General features: G+C 40.4%; 1 protein-coding gene across 2 annotated transcripts; it reads right to left on the reverse strand.

Annotated features, from left to right (window-relative positions):
• On the reverse strand, positions 1-24655 carry MARF1 (meiosis regulator and mRNA stability factor 1). Of its 2 annotated transcripts, none has more exons than XM_054270775.1 (27): positions 24614-24655; positions 23276-23483; positions 21137-21808; positions 20010-20184; positions 18420-18646; positions 17502-17619; positions 16660-16832; positions 15429-15863; positions 14739-14908; positions 14472-14633; positions 14054-14243; positions 13184-13362; positions 12211-12291; positions 11314-11550; positions 10460-10579; positions 10018-10193; positions 9562-9782; positions 8766-8908; positions 7432-7565; positions 6723-6925; positions 6018-6245; positions 4638-4868; positions 4316-4528; positions 3539-3599; positions 3303-3443; positions 2585-2683; positions 1-2445 (listed from the first exon to the last, which is right to left on the reverse strand). In XM_054270775.1, exons 2-27 carry the CDS (start codon positions 23420-23422, stop codon positions 2213-2215), a joined length of 5169 nt encoding a protein of 1722 aa, XP_054126750.1. In that variant the 5' UTR covers positions 23423-23483; positions 24614-24655; the 3' UTR covers positions 1-2212. The 2 variants fall into 2 exon arrangements, with proteins under 2 accessions (XP_054126750.1, XP_054126749.1); XM_054270774.1 differs by having other exon boundaries at positions 2585-2755; positions 24614-24654.
• Between the last annotated feature and the right edge of the window lie 1061 nt (positions 24656-25716).

Raw genomic sequence — 25716 nt, forward strand, 5'->3', positions numbered from 1 at the left:
TTATGCTTGCTTGAAAATTTTATTGACAACTGTTTGGTCCCAACACACAAAACAGCACTTGAGCCACAAAAGAAAGTGTCCAAACAAAGTAGACAGCTAAGAAAAGAAGTCTTTCTTCTCTCTCCCATTCCAAGGAAAAAATAGTGCATAAATTGAGGGCTTCAGTGACATTTTTTCTTTTAAACAAACATGAATCTGAAGTAGTACATTTATTTGCTAAATTAAAGAATTTCATGGTTGCAATGCTTTTAAATCTGTAAGTCACATCATTCATTTAACCCTTTGGATAAAAAAATATATTGCAATTCAATTAGCTATTTTGTTACACTATGAACACAACTTCTCAAAAGTATTATTCTATTACTCTCAAACAGCAATTTCAGCAGAATCACACATGAATCCAGATAAGATATGCTGACCTCCATAGGTGGTATAACCACCACATTACTTGGATAAACACCATATTTTCCTCTGAAGCAAAAACCTGGTTTTCTTTAGTGCTCCAAATGACTTGTAGCTGCATCTCATGAAAATACCATTCCAGGCAGGTCTCTTCTCCAATGCATGCTCTCCTGAAACAAAGATCTAGACTGACCACTGTCAACCTTATCAAAGGTAAGGTGAAAGCAGATTTTCTTGCATTTAACTCACTAAAAACATTCCAAGAAAACTTACTTCTAAATTTCTTCTTCCATAGCAGTATGTCTGTAGAGGTTTACTGTGGGCTCAAAAATACTGTGCCATAATGCTCAGAAAAACTTCCCAGTGTTTCTTTGCACTCACAATGGCTATAAACTCACTACTGGTAATACTTGCCTAAATATAAAAGATTTTATAACAAAATCTGACTAGTAAAATTCTGTCCATAGCCATTGTTCAGTGGCATTTCCTGCTGCTGGCTGAAAAATTAGAGCCTGTGTTCCATCTCCTGCATATTACAATAGAATCCCTCTAAAAAAAAACCTCAGTTGGCCAGTGGAAAACTTCTAGTATAGGTTCTTTCAATACTACAAGCATTTATTTGCTGCCTGGCAAATACAACCCATTGTAAATGCCATGGTTACCCAGAATGGGTAGAAAGTCTCACACTGGACAGTTCTGCTCACTAGAGTTAAGGTCATCCACTGACTCAGCCTCCCTCCCAAAGCTGGCCCTTGCAAAAGCCAACACAAGATACCACGAATTCAAAAAGCTGCCAACACTAGGAGTAAGTCTCAGAATAAAAACAGACACAGCTAAAAGACAGCACATCATCAAAGGAGCTTCCCATTTACTGAACATGCTTAAAAAGAGAAAACAAGGTTAAGCAGAACAACCTTAGCATTTCCACATGTAGCTAGAACTTTCCTTACAGGTGGAAATAGCATCAATGCCTTCCATCACCAGCCATTTTAATAAGACCTGCTCCATTATCTGTAATTTATGCATTAGATGCATATTTCAGAATCTTCCTCACTTCATTTCTAGACACAATGAAAATGTGTGTGTCTGTATCTTACACTCATGACAGCAAGACAGTCTTTCCCTTAACCAAACCCATGCCAGACAAACTCAATATGAGGGAAGGGTAAAGCATCAGTGTCCTAGAAAGCTCCTAAATGAACTGAAAGCTACAGCAAAAACACATTTAAAACAAGTTTTACACAAGACCCACAGCCTCCTACAGACATCTTTAACAAGCATTTCCCATGCAGCTACAAGTCACCTGAGAGGTCAGAGAACAAGTTTCCCCTCGGGAGGACAATCAGCTCCCCTCACTCTTGTCATCCCCGGTCAGCGAGTTAAAATTTCTCAACAGGCTTTTGAAAGACAAATCATGCATTTCATTAATACTGTCTGAAACAATACCAGTAAGCAACAGCCTATAGAATACAATATGCTACATGTATGATTACATCACCAACAAGGCTTAAAGAAAATAAAATCTGTTCCGTGTTTGTTGGATTAATATTTTGCTTTTACTGAACACGTTTATGAAAAACTGTAAAATTTAAGAATAATTTAACAAATGCCAGATTTTTTTTCAAAATAATAGAAAAAAATCTGCTCTGCTAACAGCTGTGTTCAGTGTAAAAGGAACAAAATTGTCACAGAATACGTTAAATACAAATTAATTCCTCTAGGTTTTCCATTAAAATACACATGGGCTAGCAAACAGCTTTACTTTGTGCACAGTCCATAGGTGTTTGTCCTTCACACTAAAAAGAAAGAGTTAAAGCTTGGTTACAGGTGCAAGTGAGAAGTTTGCTGCCAATTTGACCTTGTTCTTGTGTTGCTTTTTGGCTGGGCTGTCCGTTGCTTCTTTGTTTACTTGGGTTTCAGAGGACTGACAGGGAGGCACTGAAGCATTCTCTGTGGTGTCAGACACCACAGAACCAGAGATCAGCTTTTCTTGAGCTGTGGTAACAATTGTCTGTTTTTCTTCTTCTGTTAAAATCATTATCTCTAAAATAAGTAAGACAAGTCAATTTACTGATGTTGTTGTAAAAAAAAAACAAAACATTTTCTCTGCTGTTAGGCAATAAAATACTCAGAGAGAATTCATCAGCCTGATTTGAAGCAGCAAAGGGAGGCAAAGTCTTACCTGGGAGGGGTGCAGGGCGTTCCTCAAACTGGATGAGGTCTGCAGACTCAAGAACCACAGGGTCAGGTCTCAGCTGGGGGGATGGCAGGCAGGAAGGGACTGGCTCACACAGGAGATCAACAGGAGATGTGTTTGTGAGGCAAAGAAGTTCCTGCTCGGTTTGATTAGAAACTACAAAGATAAGGGAACATTTTCAGAGCATCTGTAAGCTGTGAAGGTGTCACTACTGTCCCAGGTAAATGTAAAGTCTCCAGATGCAAACCTGAGGATTTCAGAACTATGCTGTTTGAAATGCTAACACCAACCTAATTTAATTAATTCTAATTAATCTCAGATTTATTTGCTGCATCAAGAGCATCTAAGTAAATTCTCATCAGAATACAGAAAGCAATGCTAGCAGAAGCTGCTGCTGAGCCTCATCCATCATTAGCTTCATGTCCATGGACTTAAATTTCCACCAAATCCTTGGGAAGCACTACCCAGAAGCTCTCTCCCTATATATATGTATCTATATATATATACACATACACATTTATAGACCAGCAGCTCAGAACACAAGCCCAACCACAAACTCAGAGAAGTTCAACAAACTTGCAAGCCAAAATGCATATTTACCCAAGTTCAGATTTACTAACTCACCTTTCCCCGTGCTACTTCAATTATTCTGCTTATTTCCCCTAAGACAATAAATTCCTTATATAAACCAACTTTGCATTACCATTGCTAGGCCCTCCTAGATTTAGTTCCATTGAGGAAGTGGATCCTTGGGTCTCCATAATATGTCCATTATTGTCAGCAAGTTGATTTCCATGATCATCTACATGATCAGCAGGGGGAAAACTAGGTGAGCTAAAACGAGCTACAAAAAGGCAAATTCATTTGGTTAGTTAACTCAAGCTGCCTCTTAAAATGTAAAAGAAAATCAAGATACTACTCAAAATTGAAATGGCTTACTTTTCATATCATTCTTCAGGACTACAATTCTCTTATGGCCATGTCCTTTAATCCAGACCACCTGTTAAGAAGGAAGCAGAGTTGAACATCAGCCCATGCTAAGCTCATTTGCTCACTGCCTTTCACCCAGCTTTGCACTGACATGATTCCCAACAGTAACCTAAAGCACATTGTTAATCTGTACTACACTACTCAAGTAAAGGCTCAAAGTAACTGATACCAAAGGCAAACTATAGAGCCAGAAAGTACACTAAATAAACATGAATGAAACGAAATGTTTAAAATGGAACTGAAAAATTTCTTTTTGCCACTCTTCAGAAAGATTGGCTTACTTAAAGGAAATACTCTAGCCACAAACTATGTCACAGAATTATCCCAGAGCACTTAGGATATGTGAATGACAGAACATGGCACTTGTGACAAGGTCCCAGAATTCCTCCCAACCCAATAATGCACTCTGATAAAAATGAAAGTTCAGTACTGTACAACCATTCACTCACACAGACAGAAAATCAATTCTCTCAACTCAGAGATGCCAGGGATGTTTATAGCCTTACTAGGAACAGATCTTAAGCAAAATTTCACCAAAACACATGTGCTGGTTGATTTTCTTCTCCTGATTTCTCAGAAGTGTGTTAAAAATACAAGTGGTATAAGCCTCTCTGAAGAAGGTAATTATTCCAGTAAGTCACCCCAACTAACAGAAACTGTGGTTGTAACTGCTTTTAATTCATACAGAAATCTCAATGTAATAGTGCAAAACTGAGTTCTTCACACCTGTGGAATTGCTCCCAAGAGCTCTTCTAAATTATTGCATCCATATGCTTTAGGCTGCAGCACTTCTCCTGTGTATTTGCTGTATGCTACTGGGAACTCATGAAGAAAAATTTGCTGATAATGGTAGGTGTGAAGTAAGGACCTCACATTCTTTGCAAAAACATACAGATTTGTAAGCTTGACATATTCTTCTGCTGCACCATTGGTAAAAACCTAGCAGAAAAAGAAAAAAAAAGAAGGAGAAAGAATTAGAGCACACATTCCCATAGCCTCTAGGCACAATGGCTTTTCAAACACATCAGAAAGACAAGAGCTTACACACCTCAACCAAGTAAGGCAGACTCTTCAGGAGTTCAGTTAAGGTCATAAATCCATATTCACATGGATTAAGTGAAGTACTGTGGACTGCTTCATAATGTTGCTTAAGCTGCTCCACTGAGAGCAAGGATGTTCCATCCCAGGACATCAGCAAGACCAGCAGCTGGGCAGTCAGAGTCCGCAGAGATTTTCTGTTTATCAGCTGAATTTGCTTGCCAGATTCTGTGTCAACCACCTGGAAAAATTAGTTGGGAAAGAAGTTAGGGACACAGAAGAGACCGAATTAAAAATAAAATGTATAGCTGGGGTTTATTTGAGCATAGCTGTACCTGACATTCCCCTAGCAAAAGACACACAAAATCAAGCACCCTATTACATGTAAATATTTACTCTAAATATACAAAACCTGTACAGCTGTGCAGCAGTTTCTGTCCACTGGCAGGTATGATTTTACTCTTTGTTACAAGCCAGCTGATCCTGACTGAGCTCCAGCCTAAAACCAGCTGCTAAGTCAACAAAACTGGAGCAACTAAAGCAATGTGCCCACATCCATGTAACTGCAACCTCTCTTTTCCACTGGCACAGAAGACCACCTATGTATTTATGTTCAGAATCAAAGTCTCAAACCACAGCTAAAAAAGTAAAGGAATTAAAAGCATTAGAAGACTGAAAACTACTACAGTTATCAAAAAATCTTTTCACAGGTAGGAGTCAGGTGGGGGGAAAAAACAATTTGTACTGTTAAAATAAGTACAAGAATAGAATCTTTTGTTTATTTGTTAAAGAAACATGAGTATTCCCAGAAAATGCTGCAAGGTTACAAAGGAGCAAAGAGAACACCATAAGAATATAGAAACTACATTTCATTACAGGTACTGAGTCACATCCTGTGAGACAGAGAACTCCATAACACAATTGTGGTATTTGTAGGGGTCCCCAGGATGAGGTGAGAGATGAGTGAATCTGACTCCATGTTCTTACACGGCTAATTTATTATTTTATGATATTATATTTAAGAATACTATACTGAAACTATATTAAAGAATACAGAAAGGATACAGACAGAAGGCAACAAAGAATGATGATGAAAAACTCATGCCTGACTCCTCAGAGTCTGACACAGCTGATGGGGATTGGTCATTAAGTAAAAACAATTCACATGACACCAATCAAACAATGACCAGTTGGCAAACAATCTCCAGACCACATTCCAAAGCAGCAAACACAGGAGCAGCAAATGAGATAATATTGGTTTGTTTTTTCTCTGAGGCTTCTCATCTTCCCAGGAGAAGAAATCCTGGCAAAGGTATTTCTCAGAAAATACAACAGTGACAACACAACCGCCCCAGGTTGCAGAGGGACAGCAGCCAGGGCCAAGGGTTACCTTCACCACGTGGCAGAGCTTCTGCATGAGGGCTGGCACGGAGCTGACGTCGAAGTCGTGCAGGCGCAGGGCGTAGCCGAAGGTGCGGCTGTACTCGGGCAGCAGCTCAGCCAGCAGCAGCGCATTGTCCTTCTGTGCCCGCAGCAGCTTCACCAGCTGGGCAGCCACTGCCTTCACCTGCTCCACCTCTGTCAGCGCCAGGATCTTCTCCTCCCCACACTCCAGCACCTACAGAGCACAAGAGACACTCGGCTGAGGTGACTGATGCAGTTTGGATGAGCCAAGTGTAAGCTGCAGCTCAAAGTCAGGGCCTGCAGGCAGGGATTTGATGCGCATCAGGACTCAGCCACCTCAAAAGCTGTTTGTACAGCAAGCAAAACTGTGTATTGTCTGAAATAATAAAACAAGCAGAAAAACTGTTAACTTCTTCAAAGCAAATTGAACACAATTATAACAAAACTTAGCTCCAACTTTGAGACACCGAATTTTGTTTGAATTTGTTAACAAACAGCCTCCTGAATGTGCTCAAAACCATGGACCATTTTAGCAAAATAGCATTAAGATTTTCTTAAAAACAGCTGTCTTAACATGACTGGTGCAGAGTTTATAACTCACACTAAAGTTTATGAGAAATATAACCCCAGCTGAAACAGTTGCATATACTCCAGAAAAATGCTTTAGACCACCTTATGATTTGGAACTTACAAGTAAGACATCTGGTATGGCTTCAAAGAGTTCAAGTAGTTTTGTAAACCCATAGTAAGCGAGTTTGCACTGGCGCCCAAAGTGGTGGTGGTAACAAGGAATAAATTTATTGAAGGGCATTCGGAAATGGGGCTGGTGTCGCAGCAGATCCACCACCTCCTTGGAAAACTGCTTGGTTCTTTCAATTTCCTCCTGGGTACGCTCTAAAATAAAAAAAAAAGCAAGAGCTACATTCCAACATGCTTATGAAATGCAACAGAATACAATAAGCAAACAATGGCTGGTTTTCAGCATGATTGTGTATTATGCCAAGTCACTCTTCTACCACTGAGACCTTTATTAGGCTTACATGTTTAAAAGTCCAAAATAATCAGGTTATCAGGCCTTTAGAAGTGGCCTTTTTAAACGGCCAAATATGTTGGCACTTTGTCCTGTATGAAAACAATTCCTTGCCTAATCATTCCACAGACAGTACAACTACATGCAGAAGTAGTAACATTATTTTTTCTGCCACCTGTTTTCCTGCTCTATTTTAAGTGTTCAAAGAATGACAAATCTTGATTTGCTAGAACTTAGCAACTTAGTTATAAAAGTAGAAACACCATTATACAAAAATCCAAGTCACTCCTACACATTTGAGTTACTAAAGCTTTAGAACAGTCAAAGAACAATCTATTAGAAACTGCACAAGGAACGTTCATGGACATACCTCTTTTAGGAATACAAATCACCATTTCATTGTCTTGCTGTGACAAACAGATGGTTGTGTCTGGAATTTCTGATATAATATCAGCCAGTTCACACACTCCATACTCAGTAACATCCCAATCCTTAGAGAAACACCTGAAAGTTTCAAAAAATTGTGTGTTAATATAAGTATTAATGCATGCTGTGGAGGCAAAAAATACATTTTTTTGTGAGCTGAGAAAGCAAGCCTCAAATCCTAAAAAACATAGGGACAATTTCCACATTGGCAGTACCATCCTGGAAAACAAAGGGAAACTAGAAATCCATTCTAAGATTTACTGTCATGTGAGCAATCAGTGTAACAATGAGCTGTACATACCAGCCAGTGGTTTTAAGTGCTTTAGGAACATGTAATTGTGCTGTGTATACAGCTCCAGCTGGCTGCACTTCTACAGAGTATTCTCTGTATTTGCTTAATAGTTACAGCCATATAACATATCTCTTTTAAACAAGAACAGGTCTCAAGAGAAGAGACCATCTCCTGGAAAACATCATACTAAAGCTTCCCAATACTGTGTAATGTATTAAAATGTGTTTTACTCTTATCACTTCTCTAACCAAAATCTCTCAGAAGAACACTTCAAACATTCTTATTCAACAAGTGGCCAGTGCTGGCTCTACATTAAGTAGATTTATAAACAAGCAATAATGTATTTTTGCCAAGAGTGGAAATAGGGGAGTGCACATAATTTACAACAGCACACATGTAAAGGTAGATTCACAGGTTCACCCTAAGATGCCATGGTTTGTTTAAAGCACATAACTATTACTTTCTATCTTCCTATTAAAGAAAACATCAATCTTGGTAGTTTAAAAGAGCCAAATAAAACCCTACTTTTTAGGATGCTTGCAGATAGGTACTACTCCTAATTTTTGCCACTGCTAGATCCAATTAAAGTAGTAAAAGTAACTCCTGGCCATTAATCTATTCATTTTATATCTCCTTCTGAAAAAAGCCTAAGCTAAGTTTTCCCTTTACTGTTCATGTTAATGTGCCATGACATACTTGCTTAAATTCAATGCTGCAGTCATGGCTTTGAAGAGAACTAATGAAATACAATAACCCATTTCCAACCCCAATGAAGTTAAATGAACCTTAAGTACTAAAGTAAGAAATAAAATATGGCAGAGAGCTTTTAATTTCTGTTTTCATTGGAAGTGTGACCTTCCATATTGCAATGAAAAGGCAATGTTATTGCCACAGTTTTGAGATTTTATGTGCTGACTCCTCTTGCACTAGGTATTAAAATCACCATTAACAGGCAGGCCCTGCACAGTTTCATTAGGATAACTTACCAGTGGTAAGCCTGCAAGAATTCCCTCACAATAACTTGCTTGCTGGCCTGGGACTTGAGCAGCTTCAGTAAATCTTGAGTGAAGCGTTTCACCTGAGCTCTGTGTGTCAGCGTTAACAAGCGCTTGGAACCCATGCCCAGAATCTGAAAGAAAACCAGATTTGGTCACTCACATCCAGCACCCTCAGTATTTAAAAGCCAGTATTAGTATAGGTAGGCTAGGAAAAGAACGTAATAGAGACAGCATCTGGAATGGAGCCTCAAGAGGCCACTAACTTTCTGTGCCAAGAACTACTCTGAGAAATTCAAAAATTCATCCATGAGTGCTACTGCAACTTCTGCACATTTGTGCTGGTTATTTAAAAATCCTACAACCAACTACTGTTCAAAGTTGTGAGTGAGTGTGACCACAGGGGTTATGTAATAAGGTTACATGACTTATTTCTCACAGAAATCCCTTCAAGCCACAGGCAACAAATCTTAGCCTAAATCATGAGCACTCAGGATTTGCAGTATTCTTATGCTGCACATGGCACAATTGAAAACTTTTACCCAAGCACCAGCCATAGGTCAAAAGCAGCTTCAAACTTTATTCCTGAGGTTTTCCCAGAAGTTGTTTTGGGGGTGGGCACAGAAATAGCATCTCAAAAAAGAACACACCCACCAAGGTTGAATCAACCAGCTCTTTCAAGGGGCACTAGGTACTGTCCAGCACCTATTCTACAACAGTAACCAGGAATTCAGATGGCTGCAGTCAAAATTCCCCAGGCCAGAGTGGCCAGCAGCACATCACCCACCTGCAGCACATGAGGCACTGCTTCCAGCAGCTCCATTAATTTGGAATAGCCATAGTCAGACACTCTGCACTGCTTGGCAAAGTGGTGATGGTAGGTTGGGATGAATTTGCTGACAGGGATGACACAGGATGGTTGGCTTTTGAGCAGATCTATCACTTCTCGACTGAACTGAATGAGCTGGGGATTACCTACAGGGCTCTTGGAACGCAGGAGCCAAGGATCTACGAACAAAAAAGTCATATTATTGTACCTTCCACAAGTACTCTTCCACTAAACACAACTTTTCTGATGGATTGAAGCTACACCATAGGAAAACAGTATGAACATTCAAGCTGAAAGTTTCTCCTCATAAAAAGTTTAAACAATTATACATGCTTATTTTATTAGCAGAACTTATCAGCTTAATTTTTAAGCATAAAAAATCGTTAAGAGAAAGTTTTAAGCAGAAATATTTACCTGCAGTAGGAGGTGGTGGTTTGTTATGTATCCATTTGATAACTTTAATGCCATTTTGGGCAGTGGCAATGTTAACTCCAGGAACACAGGTAATCAGATGTTCTAAGGGAACACCACCTTGGCCTTCTGGCACCATTTCAAGATCATTGAACTCTGACATATAACAATCAGGAAAACTATGGAGGCAAAAAATGCTTCCATTATACACTAAAATATCACTATAATAATTGTCATAAAAACTTCATAAAACACATATTTTAAATAAGTGCTGTTTTTGCTAAACAAGATTTTTTTTAAAGTGATCACTTCATAGTGTATTCATGTGCTCTAAAGAATACCATTTTATGTAAGAACTGAGTCTATATACTACAGGTAATTCCTAAAAAGTTTTAAGTCTTCAACCTATCAGATCTCACTGAAAACAGAAATTATAATACTTTACCTTAGTAAAGGCACAGTACCCTCATGTGTCTGTAGAAGACTGTGAACTTGGGGAGCAAATGTCTTCAGAGACAAAACCACAAAAGGAATTCTATAAGAATCTGGATCAAACTCATGTTCACTGCAAAAATAAGAGGTTCAAGTTTTTATGCTTTAACATCTGTGCTCACACAGATATTAAACATTATACTATCTGCACATAATATACTGCTACTAGTGACAATAGCACTTGTAGTACAGTACAACCAACGTTCACAATTTTTCCCCAAAAAGAATACAGCTACAGCAAATTTCCAGAAGTAACATTTAGAAGACCATATTTTTATTACCTAATAAAACTTTCACATTATATTTTAGCAGCACATACCAGGCAGTTAACAATAATCACCTAATAACTGCTCTACTAGCACAACCTGGCAGCTGTTGAATTAAACAAAAAACTTAATACATGGCTTTAAGAAACCTGCAACTCCCTATGAATCACTTACTAAATATAGCTGGAGGAAAAAAATCAGCAACAATTACATAATGAAATTCAGGTAATAGAAGTCTCTGGTATATATGACCTTCCTACAAAACCAGAGGAATGCAGGGAACCTTTCAGCTTCCATTAAAGAGGTGTTCAATCCTGGCAGCTGTGCTAGAACACAATCATCTTACCTGGACACACCAACCCAAGAGAACTGCCTAGAAAATCCCCTGGCCCATCACACTACTTTCTGCCTTATACTTGTAAATATATGAGGAGTGATTAGAGCACATTATGAGAACTCACACCTCGACTTTAATATACTGGCTCACTATAAACTCTGCTCAAATATTTGAAATATTTATAATATTTTATACACAGCTTACATAAAGTCTTTATTCAGGCAATGCTGCTTACAAACAGGCTCGTGATATTCCAACTCTTCAAATATTATTGGGCTACAGTTTGCTGAGGAGCCATCGTGTGACTGGGAGGATCCCAGGGGGCTCTGCCTGGCCTGGCTGCTGGGCAGGAGGCACACGAGCCTGCCACTGCCCTGGTCACGGATGGCCACGGTGTCCGTCAGTCTGTACAGGTCTGACACAATCAGCTTACGGCCAAACCTGACAGGGAGACATGAAAGAAAGGCATTTATAAAGGCAGCTAAGGCAATGCTGCCATCTGCCTTTTAATAAACAGGAATATGCTAGAAACAATTAAATGTAGAATGTTAATGTAACTAACCTAATCAATCAGTGCACAAGAACTGAGCAAAACACTGAAAGTAAACCCCCCTAAAAAAGGCCAGTTTTGTAGGGGAATAGAATATAAGAAAATAAAGCTAGTGTAGAAAGTAATCTCACATCTAAGGAGTTGCAGCTGGGGCAATTACCAAAGATTAGGAGCAGGCCTGACTTTAACAGGCCACAGCTGTAAGAAATGAGAAGCAGAGTGCTAGAAAAGAGTGGGGTGGCTGGGTGAGAAGGGAACTGGAGTCAGTGGCTGCTGTGTGAAGATGAAAGAGTCAGTGCTCTGAGGAGCAGCCCATGAGAAACACCAAGAAGGTGTGAAGCTTTTGTGATAAGGAGACAACAGTGTGGAACCCCTGCAATAAGATGGCAACACAGTTCTGCCATGATTGCCTCTGGGTACAAAATATGCTGCAGCACTTAAGAACAAAAATTCGTAATTCTCCACTCTGCTAATCTAAGTCACTGCAAACAATCATACATGATCAGATTCTTTTTTTAGAAGCACTGAAGAGGAAACCACCAGGAACTTACTTTTTTTCATAGATTTCTATGAACTTGAACACAGGCAAGCAACAAGCAGGTGCATCCTGCAGAATGGACATTGCTTCTGAGCTGTAAGAGAAGTTTTGCAGCATTAGCACAAAATTAATGCTGTTATTAGACTCTAGCCTAAATTAGCAAGATATTTACAGAAGCAGTTCATGAACTATACATAAAACAGGACAAAGTGTGTTCCTTTCCATTCCAGCAGTACAAAAGTTGTCATTTTAGATCAGGGAGCACAAGTAGTAACATTTCTGCTAATTCATCAGGTCATGTCTCTGAAGGAGTTGCAGCTTTCATAGGTGGTGCTAAAATCTGAGCATCTATAGAATTCAACAAAGCTGCAGCATTAGCAGTTACCAGCCTGGTCATTACATGACAAACTTTGAACAGGCTAGAATGAAATAAAGCTCTAAGTTATACAATGACAAGTAGCACATAAGTGTAGAATAGTTTCATTCTGTGAAAAAATGATGACAGCTTCTTTCCTAATGCTTTCTTTCAGTAAGAAAAAAAAAACCAACCTAAATGTATTCTCACAAGCATCAGCACTCTTATCACGTTCCAGGTAGCAAATGAAATGCTGTTGGTGTTTCCAACTGTGTACCCACCCTCAAAAACTAAATTCATATACATTTTCTGGGAAGACAGAAGAAATAAAGATGCCCAGTGTAATCTTAACTCAGCTGCACAAATTAAGTTAAAGGTATATCAGTATTAGCAAGAATAGCAGCACATCTATTAAACCCTCTTAAACAGAGATCTAGAGTCTTCAGATGGAACTTAGAATATAAGCAGTGCAGAAATGCCAAACTAAAAACCAGCCTAGTTGTATTTAACACATTTATCAGGTCACACATCGGATTTTACTTTACTTCCCTATTATCCCTTTAAGCAGTATTTTAAATCGTCTCTCAGCTACATGCTAGGACAATTAAGAAGATGCCAAAGTGCTTATTACCTAAGCAGAGAGAGTGATTTACTAGCAGCTCCCGTTGCTAATGAGACCTGGATCCTCTTACTGCCAATTTTGTATCTGTGCAGGCTGTTGACAGCACTGATGGCTTCTTGCAGATTCTCCATCTGAACCATAGCCTTCAGCTGGTAGTCTGTGTGGGGACTGAGCTCCACACTTTTTACCTGTGGGGAAGAAAATACCTCATATATTTACACCAAAACATATCACCACCAGAGCAGAGTCTTGCTATGGTCAAGAGCCAACAAGAATAGGGAAGGGAGTGTGATGAACCACAGCCACGAGGGCAATGCAAACAACAGCCAGGCAGTGATCCTGGACTAAGGCAAACCCATGGTGTTTCATTTAACACAAGCATCATCTTTCAATGTAAAGATTATGCCAGAAAAGTGCCATCCACAGATCAGACAGAAATAGGACAACTGACCTCACCTTCCATAATTGCTTTTTACCAATTCACACTTCCCCTGCTTTTGATCGCTTCTGACTCAAAACAGTTTTTACTGTGATTTTTAAGCTGACATTAGGAATTCAGCTCTACAGCTCAAAAAGGTTATCCTGTTAAAGCTTAAGTCTCATCCCTACATACTAATGTGCCACTTAGTAAGAATTTTATATTAAAAACTTCAGAATATCAGATCTATGAAGACCACACACAAATTAAAAACCTAGTACAAGTGGTTATCTGTCTTTAATGAAAAAAACCCAAAACCACAATCCATCCTTTTAACGAAGTTTAAAAGTCCTGCTCCAAAACCTTTCACTTCCTGCTCACCTGAACCTAAAACCACACTCCTAAATACATATACAGGAACTATATAAACACACATTTAATAAAAGAATTTGAACCTTTACCTTGCCATGTCTTGAGAAGATTTCTTGTAAGTTTTGCTGCAACTCTTTTCTGGACAATCTGTAATCTATGTTGCTGATCTGAATGTCTGCACCATTTGCAAAGGGATCAGGGCAGTCTGTACCACTGGTATGATTCACTACATTGAATGTGAGTGGTGATGATCTATTTGAAAGGTTGGGAGACATACTCCTGGGTAAAATAAAAATATGAGCTGAAGGAACTGCACAACTCCAATATATACATATCTAAATCAGATAATAGGCACAAATGCTGTATTCATGCACTTGACCTAAAAGGGATTTTCCCAGTACACATGTGAAGGCAAAACAAATTCCAGCACAAGCAACCGAGCTGTGAATAATCAATGTATATACTGGTGAAGTCTCACTTCCCCACCCAAGACAGACAGACACTTACCGAGATGACCAGCAACTCTGAGACATGAGTAAAGGACTGAGTTGTCTTGAGGCCGTCAACTTACTGAAAGCAGAAGGATAGCTGACCTGAAATACAGTTTCATCTTTATCTTTTTTATCTACAGGGGAATTGGTAATGCTCCTGGAAGCAGAGGTCTCTTTTCTATTTACAAATATACATAAGAAAAAGAAGAAAACATCATGTTGCAGAATTTGCATTAAAAAATATGTAACTAACATCTACATAATTTTTTATCCTTAAACATACTTCTGACTGTTTTTGGAGGATGATTCTCCTGCTCCCATTTTTTTGGTTGCCAGAGACACAGAAATTGCTGCATTTGAGTTACTCTGAGGAGAAGGAATTTGTTCTCTTAAACGTTCTTGCTGGTTTTCAGTATTTCTACTGACGTTCTTTGATTCGAGGCGGCACAGCTCCTATGTGAAACAGATAAAAAAAGGTCAGCATCAAAGCACCACTCATCCCTTGACAGAGGCCTTCTTTCTGATGGAAGGCTAGATGACTGACCATTTTTTCTTTCTTTTCATTGGTATTTCATAACAAGGAATTTTTGATTTTCTGTGGCAGAAGATAGTAAAGTGCTAATTAGTTGAAATGTTTTGCTACACTATAGTTCTAAGCCTACCTCTCTTAAAACAAGCAAAATGGATCACTCTAGATGTTACCTATCACCACTGCAGAAGTCAAAAGTGGCTAGAATTTGAGAGCAAGTACCAGTGTTTCCAAACTGACAAAAACATGGCAGGGAGGGGGGACAACAACCACCCTCACATTAACTGCCTGTTTCCCAAGCAGATGAACACAGCTCTCATTCAGGAATGTCACCACACATCACAGTTACTCATTTATTAGGACTGACAAGTTAAAGCAGTAAGAGAAGCAATCCTCAGAACACAAGGAAAAGCAAGAATAGGGAACAAGGCAGAACAACAATACCTGTAAACTTTTGACATTTGTGGGTTTGATGACAGATCCATGAATCTGGAATCCCCTCCCAGCAGAGCCTTTGGTACCAGCAGATTGATCATTTGAATCTTTGTTGAGGAGGCACAGCTTCGTGTTCTTGTTAACTTTTTTGGGAGACTTGACCTTGTCAGTCCCCACAAAGCTGGAGCTTTTTGTTTCATTGAGTTCTTTGTTTTTGGGAGTGAAAGACACTACAATCCTGTTTCCAAAAACATCCTCATTTTCCATTCGCTTCCGCGCCCGCTCCGCGCTCTCCTGGTTCAGGAAGCGCAGAATGGCGCTGCTGCCAGAGATGCTCAGCACCTTCCCCCCACAGTTGTCTGACAGACGCCGCAGGCGATTGCTGACACTTTTGCTGTCTCTGTTTGTTGGCAGATTATAGACATATAACAGTGTATGACAGGCCTGTCAAAAGGGAGGAAGGTTTAAATTTGATGATGCCAGAACACCCTCTGGTTCAAAAGCAATGGTTCTAACACTGGTTCTGGTGACTGTACCCTCCTCCCACCACCCCCATCCCATCACCAACTCATTCCTTTTGCAGCACTCAATTTGTTTGAAAAACTCTCATACCAGGATAGATCCTCAAAATTCCATCTCCAATATAAAGTCAGAATAGACTACAGAGTCCCTATCAATTCTCTAGATGAGAAAGCACCATTGTTAACTATCCAATAACCTATATATTCTATACATGCACGTGAAAGCATGTATAGGTCAGGAAGTTATTTCAAGAAAGAAAAAGTCATGAGTGCTGTACAAAGACACCACAACATATCCAGAGGGAATCACCAAGGAAGGCAAAAATTCAAGAAAAGGCACAATCACTCAAAACTTAAGAATGCATCACTAATATGTCTTAATGCACAACTAAGTTCTTACCCAAACTTTCTGCAAGGTAAAGAAAAGTAAGCAAGATGCACTACCTGGTAAAATATTTATTAGTAAGAATGTGCCTTTATTATTTCACTTTATAGTTAGCTACTTTCACATTTAGTATTTCACTCTTCCTGCCTGAAAGCAGAAAACAAACATACACATGGTAGCAACTGACATATAGACAGTGGCCTGGAGACTCAGGACACATTCCCCATCATAATTAACACACACGTAATTTCAGCCTGCTCTCCTCCTAAATTACAACAAAAACTGCAATTTGACACTTGAAAATGTCTGCTGCACCAAGAACTAAAATATTTACCGGCATTTTCAGTGGTAACCTTGGTGGCAAGTCTGAAATAAATTCTTCAAAACAAATAAGTTCATGGGCATGATGTAAGAGTGCTTCTGAAGCTTGGTTTTTATGTACCAAAATGATTCGGAAACCATGGCGATGTCTCAGGTCACTCAGCTCCAAAGCAAAGTTCACATCCGCTGGAAGGGGGAAAATGAAACAGGCAAGGAAACACTTGAAAAATCTAAAACATATAATTGGAGGAAAAACCCCTAAATCTCACTCAACAGTTCTATTTCTCATTGGAAATTTCCAATGAAAAAGCACCAACAGCTAAAAGGCTTCTCAGCCATTATTTAAATCAGCAGTTCAGATTCAGTCTAAAGACAAGGGCTTCCTTTGAACAGCAGCTTGTAGCAATTCATCAGCAGGGCACTGGACTGGTACTGGGTATTTCTATAGCAAACATTTGTTTAGCTTCAACAGCTGAATGGATTGCAGATTTAACTGATATATAATATAGAATATGCTGCTATGAGAATTAAAAACATACATTTTGCTCGGACCATATATACAACTCCATGAGTTTTCATTTATGAGCTTCCTGCTGAAGCTAACTTTAGACAGTAGTCACACACACACCTACTGATACTCAAAAAGGCAGCAAATCATAACAGTGACTGAACTGAGCCAAGTTCTCATCTTACTGTCCCTGCTCTTCCTTTGATGCCACTGACATTAAGAATTCTTCAACAGGTCAGTTAAAGCTGAAACACCACCCTTGGAAATCAAAATAGTGCCATATGTAAAAATACCATGGAAGAGAGGAACTGAAGCCAGCACTGTAGCCGAGTACCAAAAACACTTACTTGACACAAGAACCACAGTGGCAGGTGCAGTGTGTGTATCAGCAAATCTCCTCAGACTCTGTCTGAGTTTGTCATCAGCAGCATTCTTGGCTGTAGCATTGATGTGTGCAACAGTCACCTGTGGAAATACACAAATACACTCTGAAAAAAAGCTTCAATATGAACTGTGCTTACTTCAATGGAATTTTTAAAAAGTTAAAATACAAGCTCTTGCATGCACTCTTAATTTAGGTAAATTAATGCACAAATGCACAGAACAGAATACATAGAGATGTAAGCACTAAACTTCAACCCTAGTTGATCAGCAATGTCTTTGGGGTGACTTCTGCTGCTCTGCATTAAGGATCACAACTCATACACCTCAAAAACATTCCAAAAAACTGTCAACCTGTTAACATATCTGTAATTTAGAGGGCAGAAATTTCTGGCATAGAAATCAACACAAAAAGCTATTAAAAAATACCAAGAAACAGAAGGTATCAATGGAAAATATATGTACTGTAAAGGTACTCCAAACAACAGCACTAACCTACAGGTGCCCTTACCAATCAGCACAGTACTCACCAACAAAGTTAATTTCACAGAACCATAGCTCTTTTAGGTTAATAATTTGATCACAGATTTGAAGGATAACAAAAACTCCACCACCACATTTTACTGGATGAGATAAACACACTCTAGTGAAAACTAAACTAAAGCTAAACCAGTTACCTACAGAAAACAGAATGCAGATTCACTTTTAAAAAGTATCACAGCAGCAAAAAGAAGAGAAATTAGTATTAGAGAGCCCATCCCTAAACTGAAGATGCACTAAACCCACAGAAGCAAATAAAGCTTTAATGAATGTGAATCAATCTTGGCACACTCAAAGTACACAAACTCTCAAGCAAGAACACCAAGCTGGTGCTGGTTGGATACCTGGCAGTTGTTCAGCTCCTCAATGACTTCTTTATTTTCTTTACTGATGTCACACACACAGATGAACTCTGCCTCTCTGTGACCTTTAAAAAACTTCTCCCGAATCCTCTGCACAACTGCCACAGCTGAACGGCCACTGGGAACTGAGCAGTTCTCAATGTCCCAGAAGACTCCAATGGGAGGCAAATTTTCCAGAACCTGGCCTGTTACTGCAACTTCTGGGGACCCTGTGCAGGTGTAAGAACACAGCTCATTTTTATTTCCAAATACTGAAAACATTGAACTTAGCATAGTATGATCTTTGCACGTAGGAAGTTTTATGAACAACATTCCCAGGAATGCAAGTTCAGTTTTACTCTCTTAAGGAATCCAACAAACAATCAGTCTTAAACAAAAATTTAGTCACTGTCAGATTAGGATAAAGATGCACGACATCTCTGACTTCACTTTTAATGTCTCAAACAATCAAGTAATGTGTTTTAAAAAAATCACCAAATGCCACAAAAAAAAAAAAAACTGTCTGAAGTTGTGCAATACTTGGTGCTGTATCAGTAACAGAAGCAAAACATGGAAGCTGTTCAAATTTACATTGTGGATTAGATAAGAAATCTAAACAAAACTGGATGACATGACCAGTACCATGATGGAGATTAGAGAAAATCAAGGCAATACAGAACTAACAAAGTATTCTACAGCTCAGGAGGGTGAGCTACAGAATTTTTGCTACTGCAGGCTAAGCTGGTGTTTCAGCACTCTGAAAACAGATTTAAATTTGAACTAACATTATATAACCATTCCATCCCCACAAAACAACTTGATAAGAAATATGAGAAACAATACAGAATCCTCACAGTTCAAAAACAAGCTACAAATTAATGTTAGCTGAGAATTTAAAATAAGGCACACCTGACAATCATATTTGTTTGTGAGTATGTTGGTTGGTTACTGAAAAGATTCACTGCAATGGCATTTGGTAAATGACACTTGATTGATGTGTCTCACCTTAAAATGCATGCAGTTTTAAAGTAGCAGTAAAACTCTCAATTTCTTAATATTCTGTGACTTTAAAATTCATAACTTTTATACTAGATATTGATGACTATGATTTTGTAGTTGAAGCAGTACTAGCATTGCAGAAAGACCAAGCAATTATTTCACACAGTATTTTCCTCTTAGGAGCACTTGAGAATTATAAATGTTACACCTTTACAGCATATGGAGTGACAATGGACACTAGACTACGAAAATACTTTACAAATATGGCTGAAGATAATTTCTTTACATATCACCAAAACAAAATAGCTTCCAAGTCAGCAGAATTTCTTTTTCTAGTTCTTAACACAGTAAAAACAAAAATGGTAAAAGCAAAACTCTATGTAAACAATACAGTAAATTAGATAAGTAGTCAAAACATGTAAAACCAAGTAACGAATTTTCAAAACAGACACAAGGTATTTTTTTACTGCTTAGTCTTCTGTGACTTAATAGAAGTTTCCAGATAATAGTGCAATTTAAGAGAACTCTTGCTGTGTAACAGTAGCTAAAAGGAGAACATCTACTAAATGGAAGTTTCAAACAAATGTGGTTTACCATATTTCTGTGGTGATTTGCCAAGGCTGCTTGCCAGTATCAAACTCTTCTCATTTCCTGCTCCTTTGGTTCCACAGCCATTACAGATTGGGATAGGAACAGGTGCAGTCTGTGCACTTGGAGGAGGAATATTTGGCCAGATTTTAGCAGCATCAACTAGGCTGTTCCTGGTTGGCTGTTGGGACAATTTTTCAGAACACATGTTTATTTAGTATACAATATTAACACATGCTATTCCATGCTACAAACACTCTGCTTCCTTTCTGCAACCAATGCCAGTTCAGATTTCCTTTACAATGCTAATTAACAACAGCATGATGGCATGAAGGAAGCTTCTATCCCAGCATATTCATCTTTAGATTTCCAAATGCAAGGAAAGATTCTACTAAACTCAACATATCAAGACACGCCACATTTAAGTAGTACTAATATGTATCCTTTAAAAAAGCCAACAAAAACCAGAAACCTAGTATATAAAACCTGCACATGGAGAGTAGAGGGTGTGATAATTCCAAATATATTGAATTGACCAATTAGTTCATTAAAATGAATTAATATAACTCACTTTTATATTGGAAACTTAAACTTAGAAGTTTAAGTAACAGATATTGCAAAGTTGAGTATATTATTTCACTAGAAATTCCTAGTAATAGTTCTGAATTTTACTAAATTGGTACTAAAGTATAAATTACAAATTTGGGAAGACTGAACTAAGATCTATCACACCAAACCAAGACTAGAATATCCTTGAGGCATAAGATGCATTGCCTGACTTACAAACGTCTCTTTATTGATCAGCTGCCCAAGGGTACATCTTAACTGCTGTTAGGCCTTTTCCCAGAGTCCCTACAATGGAACAGTTTAATTGGAGCTGTAAAGAGGAGATGACTGGATTTGAAAGAAGTTAAAACTCCACTCAAGTACATTACAAGAACATTGTGATAGTTCTTTTGTCTTCCCATTGCACTGAATGTCACCTCAGCAAAGAGCTCAGCTTCCAAAAGGTTGTCTGCCCACCAAGGGGGATGCAAGCTGCACCCACAGGAGCTGTTGTTTCACTCAAGCTACACACTTTTGACACGAACCACGCAGCAGAGTAAGGAAGGAGAAAGGAGGGGTGTACAAACCTTGCTCAAGCAGTCAGTGCAGTAGTGAGAGCCCTTCAGACACACGGGGGGCACCACGTTTAGGTGCAGAGGGTTGGCGCACACGCGTGGCGGCAGCTCCGGCTGTGACCCGTGCTCGTCCAAGTGCCCCGCAGCCCCCGCGGTGAACTCGGGACAGGGGAAATAGCCAGAGGAGGATGGGCAGCTCGGCAGGGCTGGGAACTGATGCAGCTTGTGCACGTTACCGTGACACGGCTGGAAATGGAGTTTTCCACAACAGGCCAGATGCTGACAGGAAGATACACTGTTTTCTACACACATACCAGAGAACTCACTGGGAATTCCTGCCAAATTGCTTCTAGCTGGAGGGTTCTTCAGTGAAGATGCAGACTGATAAGCAAATCCCGACCCTACTTGACAAGTTATCGTCCCAGTGCTTTTTGAGTCTAATATTGTGCCAGGGTGAATCAGGTTCCCACCTCCACCACCACCACAATGCATTTGTGGAGTGCAAGAAGAGTCAGAGCCATGAGCACAGCAGCTTACTTTGGGGCCAGGGGAAAGCTGAAGTTGCTGTTGCTGAAGAGGATGAACATCGGGAAGCGGCACTGCTGGAAACAATTTAGAGCCGGCATGAGGAGATGGAGCATCCTTCAATTCTACAGCAGCTTTCTTGTTCTCCATGTAATCTTTCTGGAAAATGAAAGCTCAGTTACATTCAGGTACATGAATAGAACAATTTTATAGGGTAAGAAGCAGGTATTTTTAGACTATTATGATTTTAAAGTGCTATCTTTATGACTACTATCACCTTACTGACTGAACATGTAGAATATTAAACAGAACCATGCCAGTTACATGTGCCAGCCCTAGGAATACTGGTATCAGTGGACTTTGGAAGCAACAAACCCAGAGAGCTATAAACCAAACAGCAAGGAGTCCACAAAATAGAATCAAAAAAGCAGAAAACTGTTAGGCTAACTAAGAGAGCCACTTCACAAGTTGCAGATCCGTAAGTCATCGTATTTTAGCTCGAATAAAGATGTAAAAATGTTATTCAAATTGTGAAAGTAATGTATTAAAAGAATATGACTTAAAAAATTAGAAATAACATCAAGCAGGTAATATAGCAGAGGGCAAAGAAGGCTACAGTCTCACAACAACTAAGTGGTTCTTGTCTACTCTGATTTCAGATATCAAGATGTAAACACAAAGGCACAAACTAAAAGAGAAAGTTTTTTAAAATGCCAGCAGTGAAAACCAAGCAAGGTTAAAAGAAGCACAGAATAGCCAAGGTCAGCAGAGGTAACCTGGACAGAACATTGCTAGAAAACTTCTGACCAACTTCTATTTTACAAATTGAATTTAATGCATTTCCTACTATACATGAATGAATAATTAATTACTCATTCCTCTCTACTTGATGCTACATTTCATGTAGATAAACTCAGCCAAAAATCTGTCTGGAACTGATTTATATCCTAAATTCCAGATTTTATGGCAGCTTCCTTCCTAATTCTCAACACATGAAAACAGCAAATGCTCATCCATTTCTCTTATGTCTTTACTTAGGCAGATTAAATGAGTCTGAAGAGTGTTTCTTAGCAGTTGGAGCTCACTTGCTCAAGTACCTAATAGTGTTGTACTACTCCTTCTAATCCACAGCCCTTTGCATCTTACATGCATAGAATTATGTACATTAAAGGAACATTTAAAGAAATGGAAACAAGGGAAAAGTAGGACCTTGTGAAGAACAGTATCCACAATTGCTGCAGCTACTACATAATAATAATTCAGAGAGCTGAATTTGCCTCCAAACTAAACAGATGAATTGGAAGCATGACCTCCCCACTCTGCTCTTCAGCAACAACTTGGCAGAGCTCCCCAGAAGCTCTTCACCCACCTTTTGGGCAGCCAGCTGCATGGCCCCAAACAGCTGTGGAGAGGAAAGCCTGACAAGCAAAGCAGCTTGTCCCTTCTCACCACCACAGCTGTGAGCTGTGAACACAACCCAATGCCCCAAACCCCCAGGCAGGTTTTGTACCCGCCTTGGCAGCTGCTGCCCCCTCCTCCTCCTCCTTCCCTCCCACCCCCTCAGTCAGTAACACCCCTGGAGTCAGTCCCCAGGCCCAGCACTCCCTCAGGGCAGGCAGAAATTACCGTTTTTGCACTACAAGGCAAAGCCTTCTCAGCAGCAGAAAAGCAATCAGAAAGCTTCCAGAGCCATGGCTTAGCATCATTCTCTTGTCTCTGAAGCCATCCCAAGGATCTATTGCAGAGGTTCTCCGTCCTGTTTCCTTCCATCATACAGCCAAACAAAAAGGTTCAACATCCTTTCATCCCCCCTTCCTTTCATTCTTCCCACCTGCTAAGAGGAAAAAACAAAAAGCATGCTTTAAATAACCTTTAAAGCAAGACAGAGAAAAATCAGAGTGGTCTTAAGAATTCCACTACGGCTCTGTTAGTGAACTTGCATTAATTATGTTAAATTTAATTTTGCCTATGGCCAAGGCCTTAACTCCTTTTTAACACAGGAATGCTCCTCGTGACCCACAGCACAGAAGAACCAGTCTGAGGAGAAACACCTTGAAGTCCATGGCGTTAGCTGGAGTCACACAGCTGCTCACATAAAACAGTACCCCCAAACTTTCAGTGCACTCTCCTGGAAAGCAAATCGAGGGGGCAAGAACAGCTCAACTGTAAATACACAGCAGGTGCAACTGAACCTGGCTGTGACAATTCACTGTTTTTCAATTGGTTAAGAAAACCTATACACAACACACCTGTATTAAGCACATAGTATTTGGCATTTAAACAGAGCTCTGAATTATTAAAATAACTTACAAGCACTTCTGCTAATCCTCAATTTAGCTTTACAGAAACGGAAAGAAACCTAAAGCTCAGTACCAGAAAAACAATAGTTAACAATGAAGCATTTTACTCTCCAACTCCGTGCTGCATTCATTAGACTCCACTCCTTCGGGTTCTTTTGTACTTAATATTAAACACAATAACCACAGAACACATTACATGGCACTACATTTACCTCTGCATTGTTTTTAACCTCGAAAGAAGTTTTACTTTTTCCTTTAAGCAGAAACATTTATTCACGCGAATTCTAGCTACCCAAAATTTATGCTGCCTACAACATCCAGTTCATCAAGTTTTACAACTCTAGAGTTCGTTACTTTCCCATGTGTTTGATAGCAGCGGTTTATTCGGAATTAACACAATAACTGTAAACAGTAAGGGTGACATTATCCACACGTGCCCGCGCTTTGCCCTCTCTGTCCCGAGGCTCCCGGGGCGCTTCCAGCCCGACCCTTCCCCCCCCAGGCCGCCCCCCGGCCCCGGAGCGCTGCGGGGCTCCGGCCGTCCCGGGCCGAGGCGGCCGCAGCTCCGGCCGCGGGACGGGCCGTTCTGCGCGGGGCCGGCCCTTGGCTGCCGCAGCAGCCCCGCGCTGCCGGGGGCCCGGCCGTGCCCCCCGGGCCGCCTCACCTGCGCCGGCCCCGCCGCCCCGCGCCCGCCGCGGCCCCTCCGGCCTTTGTTGTCCTCCCTCCTCCCGCTCCGCTCCTTCTGCCGTCAGGCGCCGCCGCGCACCGCAAAGCAGCGCGCTGCCGCAAAGCCGGCCGTCGTAACGCCCCGCGCCCGCCTCCTTTAAAGCAGCGGCCGTGAGGCGGGTCCGGAGCGCTGCCAGGGGGTCAAACACGCACTGAAACCCGGGTAAAACACACAAAACCGGGTAAAACACGCACGAAGCCGGGTAAAACACACAGAAACCCAGGTAAAACACACAGAAACCCGGATAAAACGCACACAAGCTGGGGTAAAACACGCACAAAGCGTGAAGGTGCCTGCAGGGAGGGCTCAGAGCAGGGACCGGGCTCTGCTGAGGAGCTGATGCCCGGGCAGTTCCACCTGAGCACGAGGAAGAACTTCTTCCCTGAGAGCGACCGAGCTCTGGGACAGATTGTCCAGAGAGGCTGGGGAGTCTCCCTTGCTGGAGATACTCCAGACATCTGCTGTTTGCTTATTTTAACAGACATGTCTGACCTCTCTGTGCTTTCTCTGGGTGCCTTGGGCATCATTAGCTATTCCCCAAGTCAGATGTATACAGCTTGAAAAAAAAGAAACAACCTTCTAAGAACCCACTGGGTTAGGCATTAGTGTGTCCCCACCCCTTGACAAAGCTCCTGAAGTCTGGCGCCCAAAGAAACATCAAGAAAGCTTTGGGCATCCGCTCAGGATCACTGCTCTGTTGATGTGGTGGCACTGCCAACTCACTAGAGGTCACTGGGCTTTGCTCATTTCAGGATTATGTAACTTTCCACTGTGGTATATTTCCTCTTGAATCCTTGTGTTGCTAATAGTACTTGTCTCTAGAACCCTACCTCTATTCCTAATTTTCCTGTGCTTGTCTTTCCACAGACGTGGCTCTGTCTCACGGTTTGACAGCTCCCTCGGAAGGCTGGGCCAAAGTGATGCAGCCAATCCTGGCATCCAGGCTGGGCTTGCTCCTCAGCTGGTGGCCGAGCCCCTCGAGGAGGGAGGTTAGTGACAGCACAGGCTGGCATCTGCTTTTTGGTGCCTTCGTATCTTTT

Source organism: Melozone crissalis, unplaced genomic scaffold (genome assembly GCF_028551555.1).
Source record: "Melozone crissalis strain CALT ecotype California unplaced genomic scaffold, PUWL_Pcris_2 ptg000012l_1, whole genome shotgun sequence".
Classification (NCBI taxonomy): domain Eukaryota; kingdom Metazoa; phylum Chordata; class Aves; order Passeriformes; family Passerellidae; genus Melozone; species Melozone crissalis.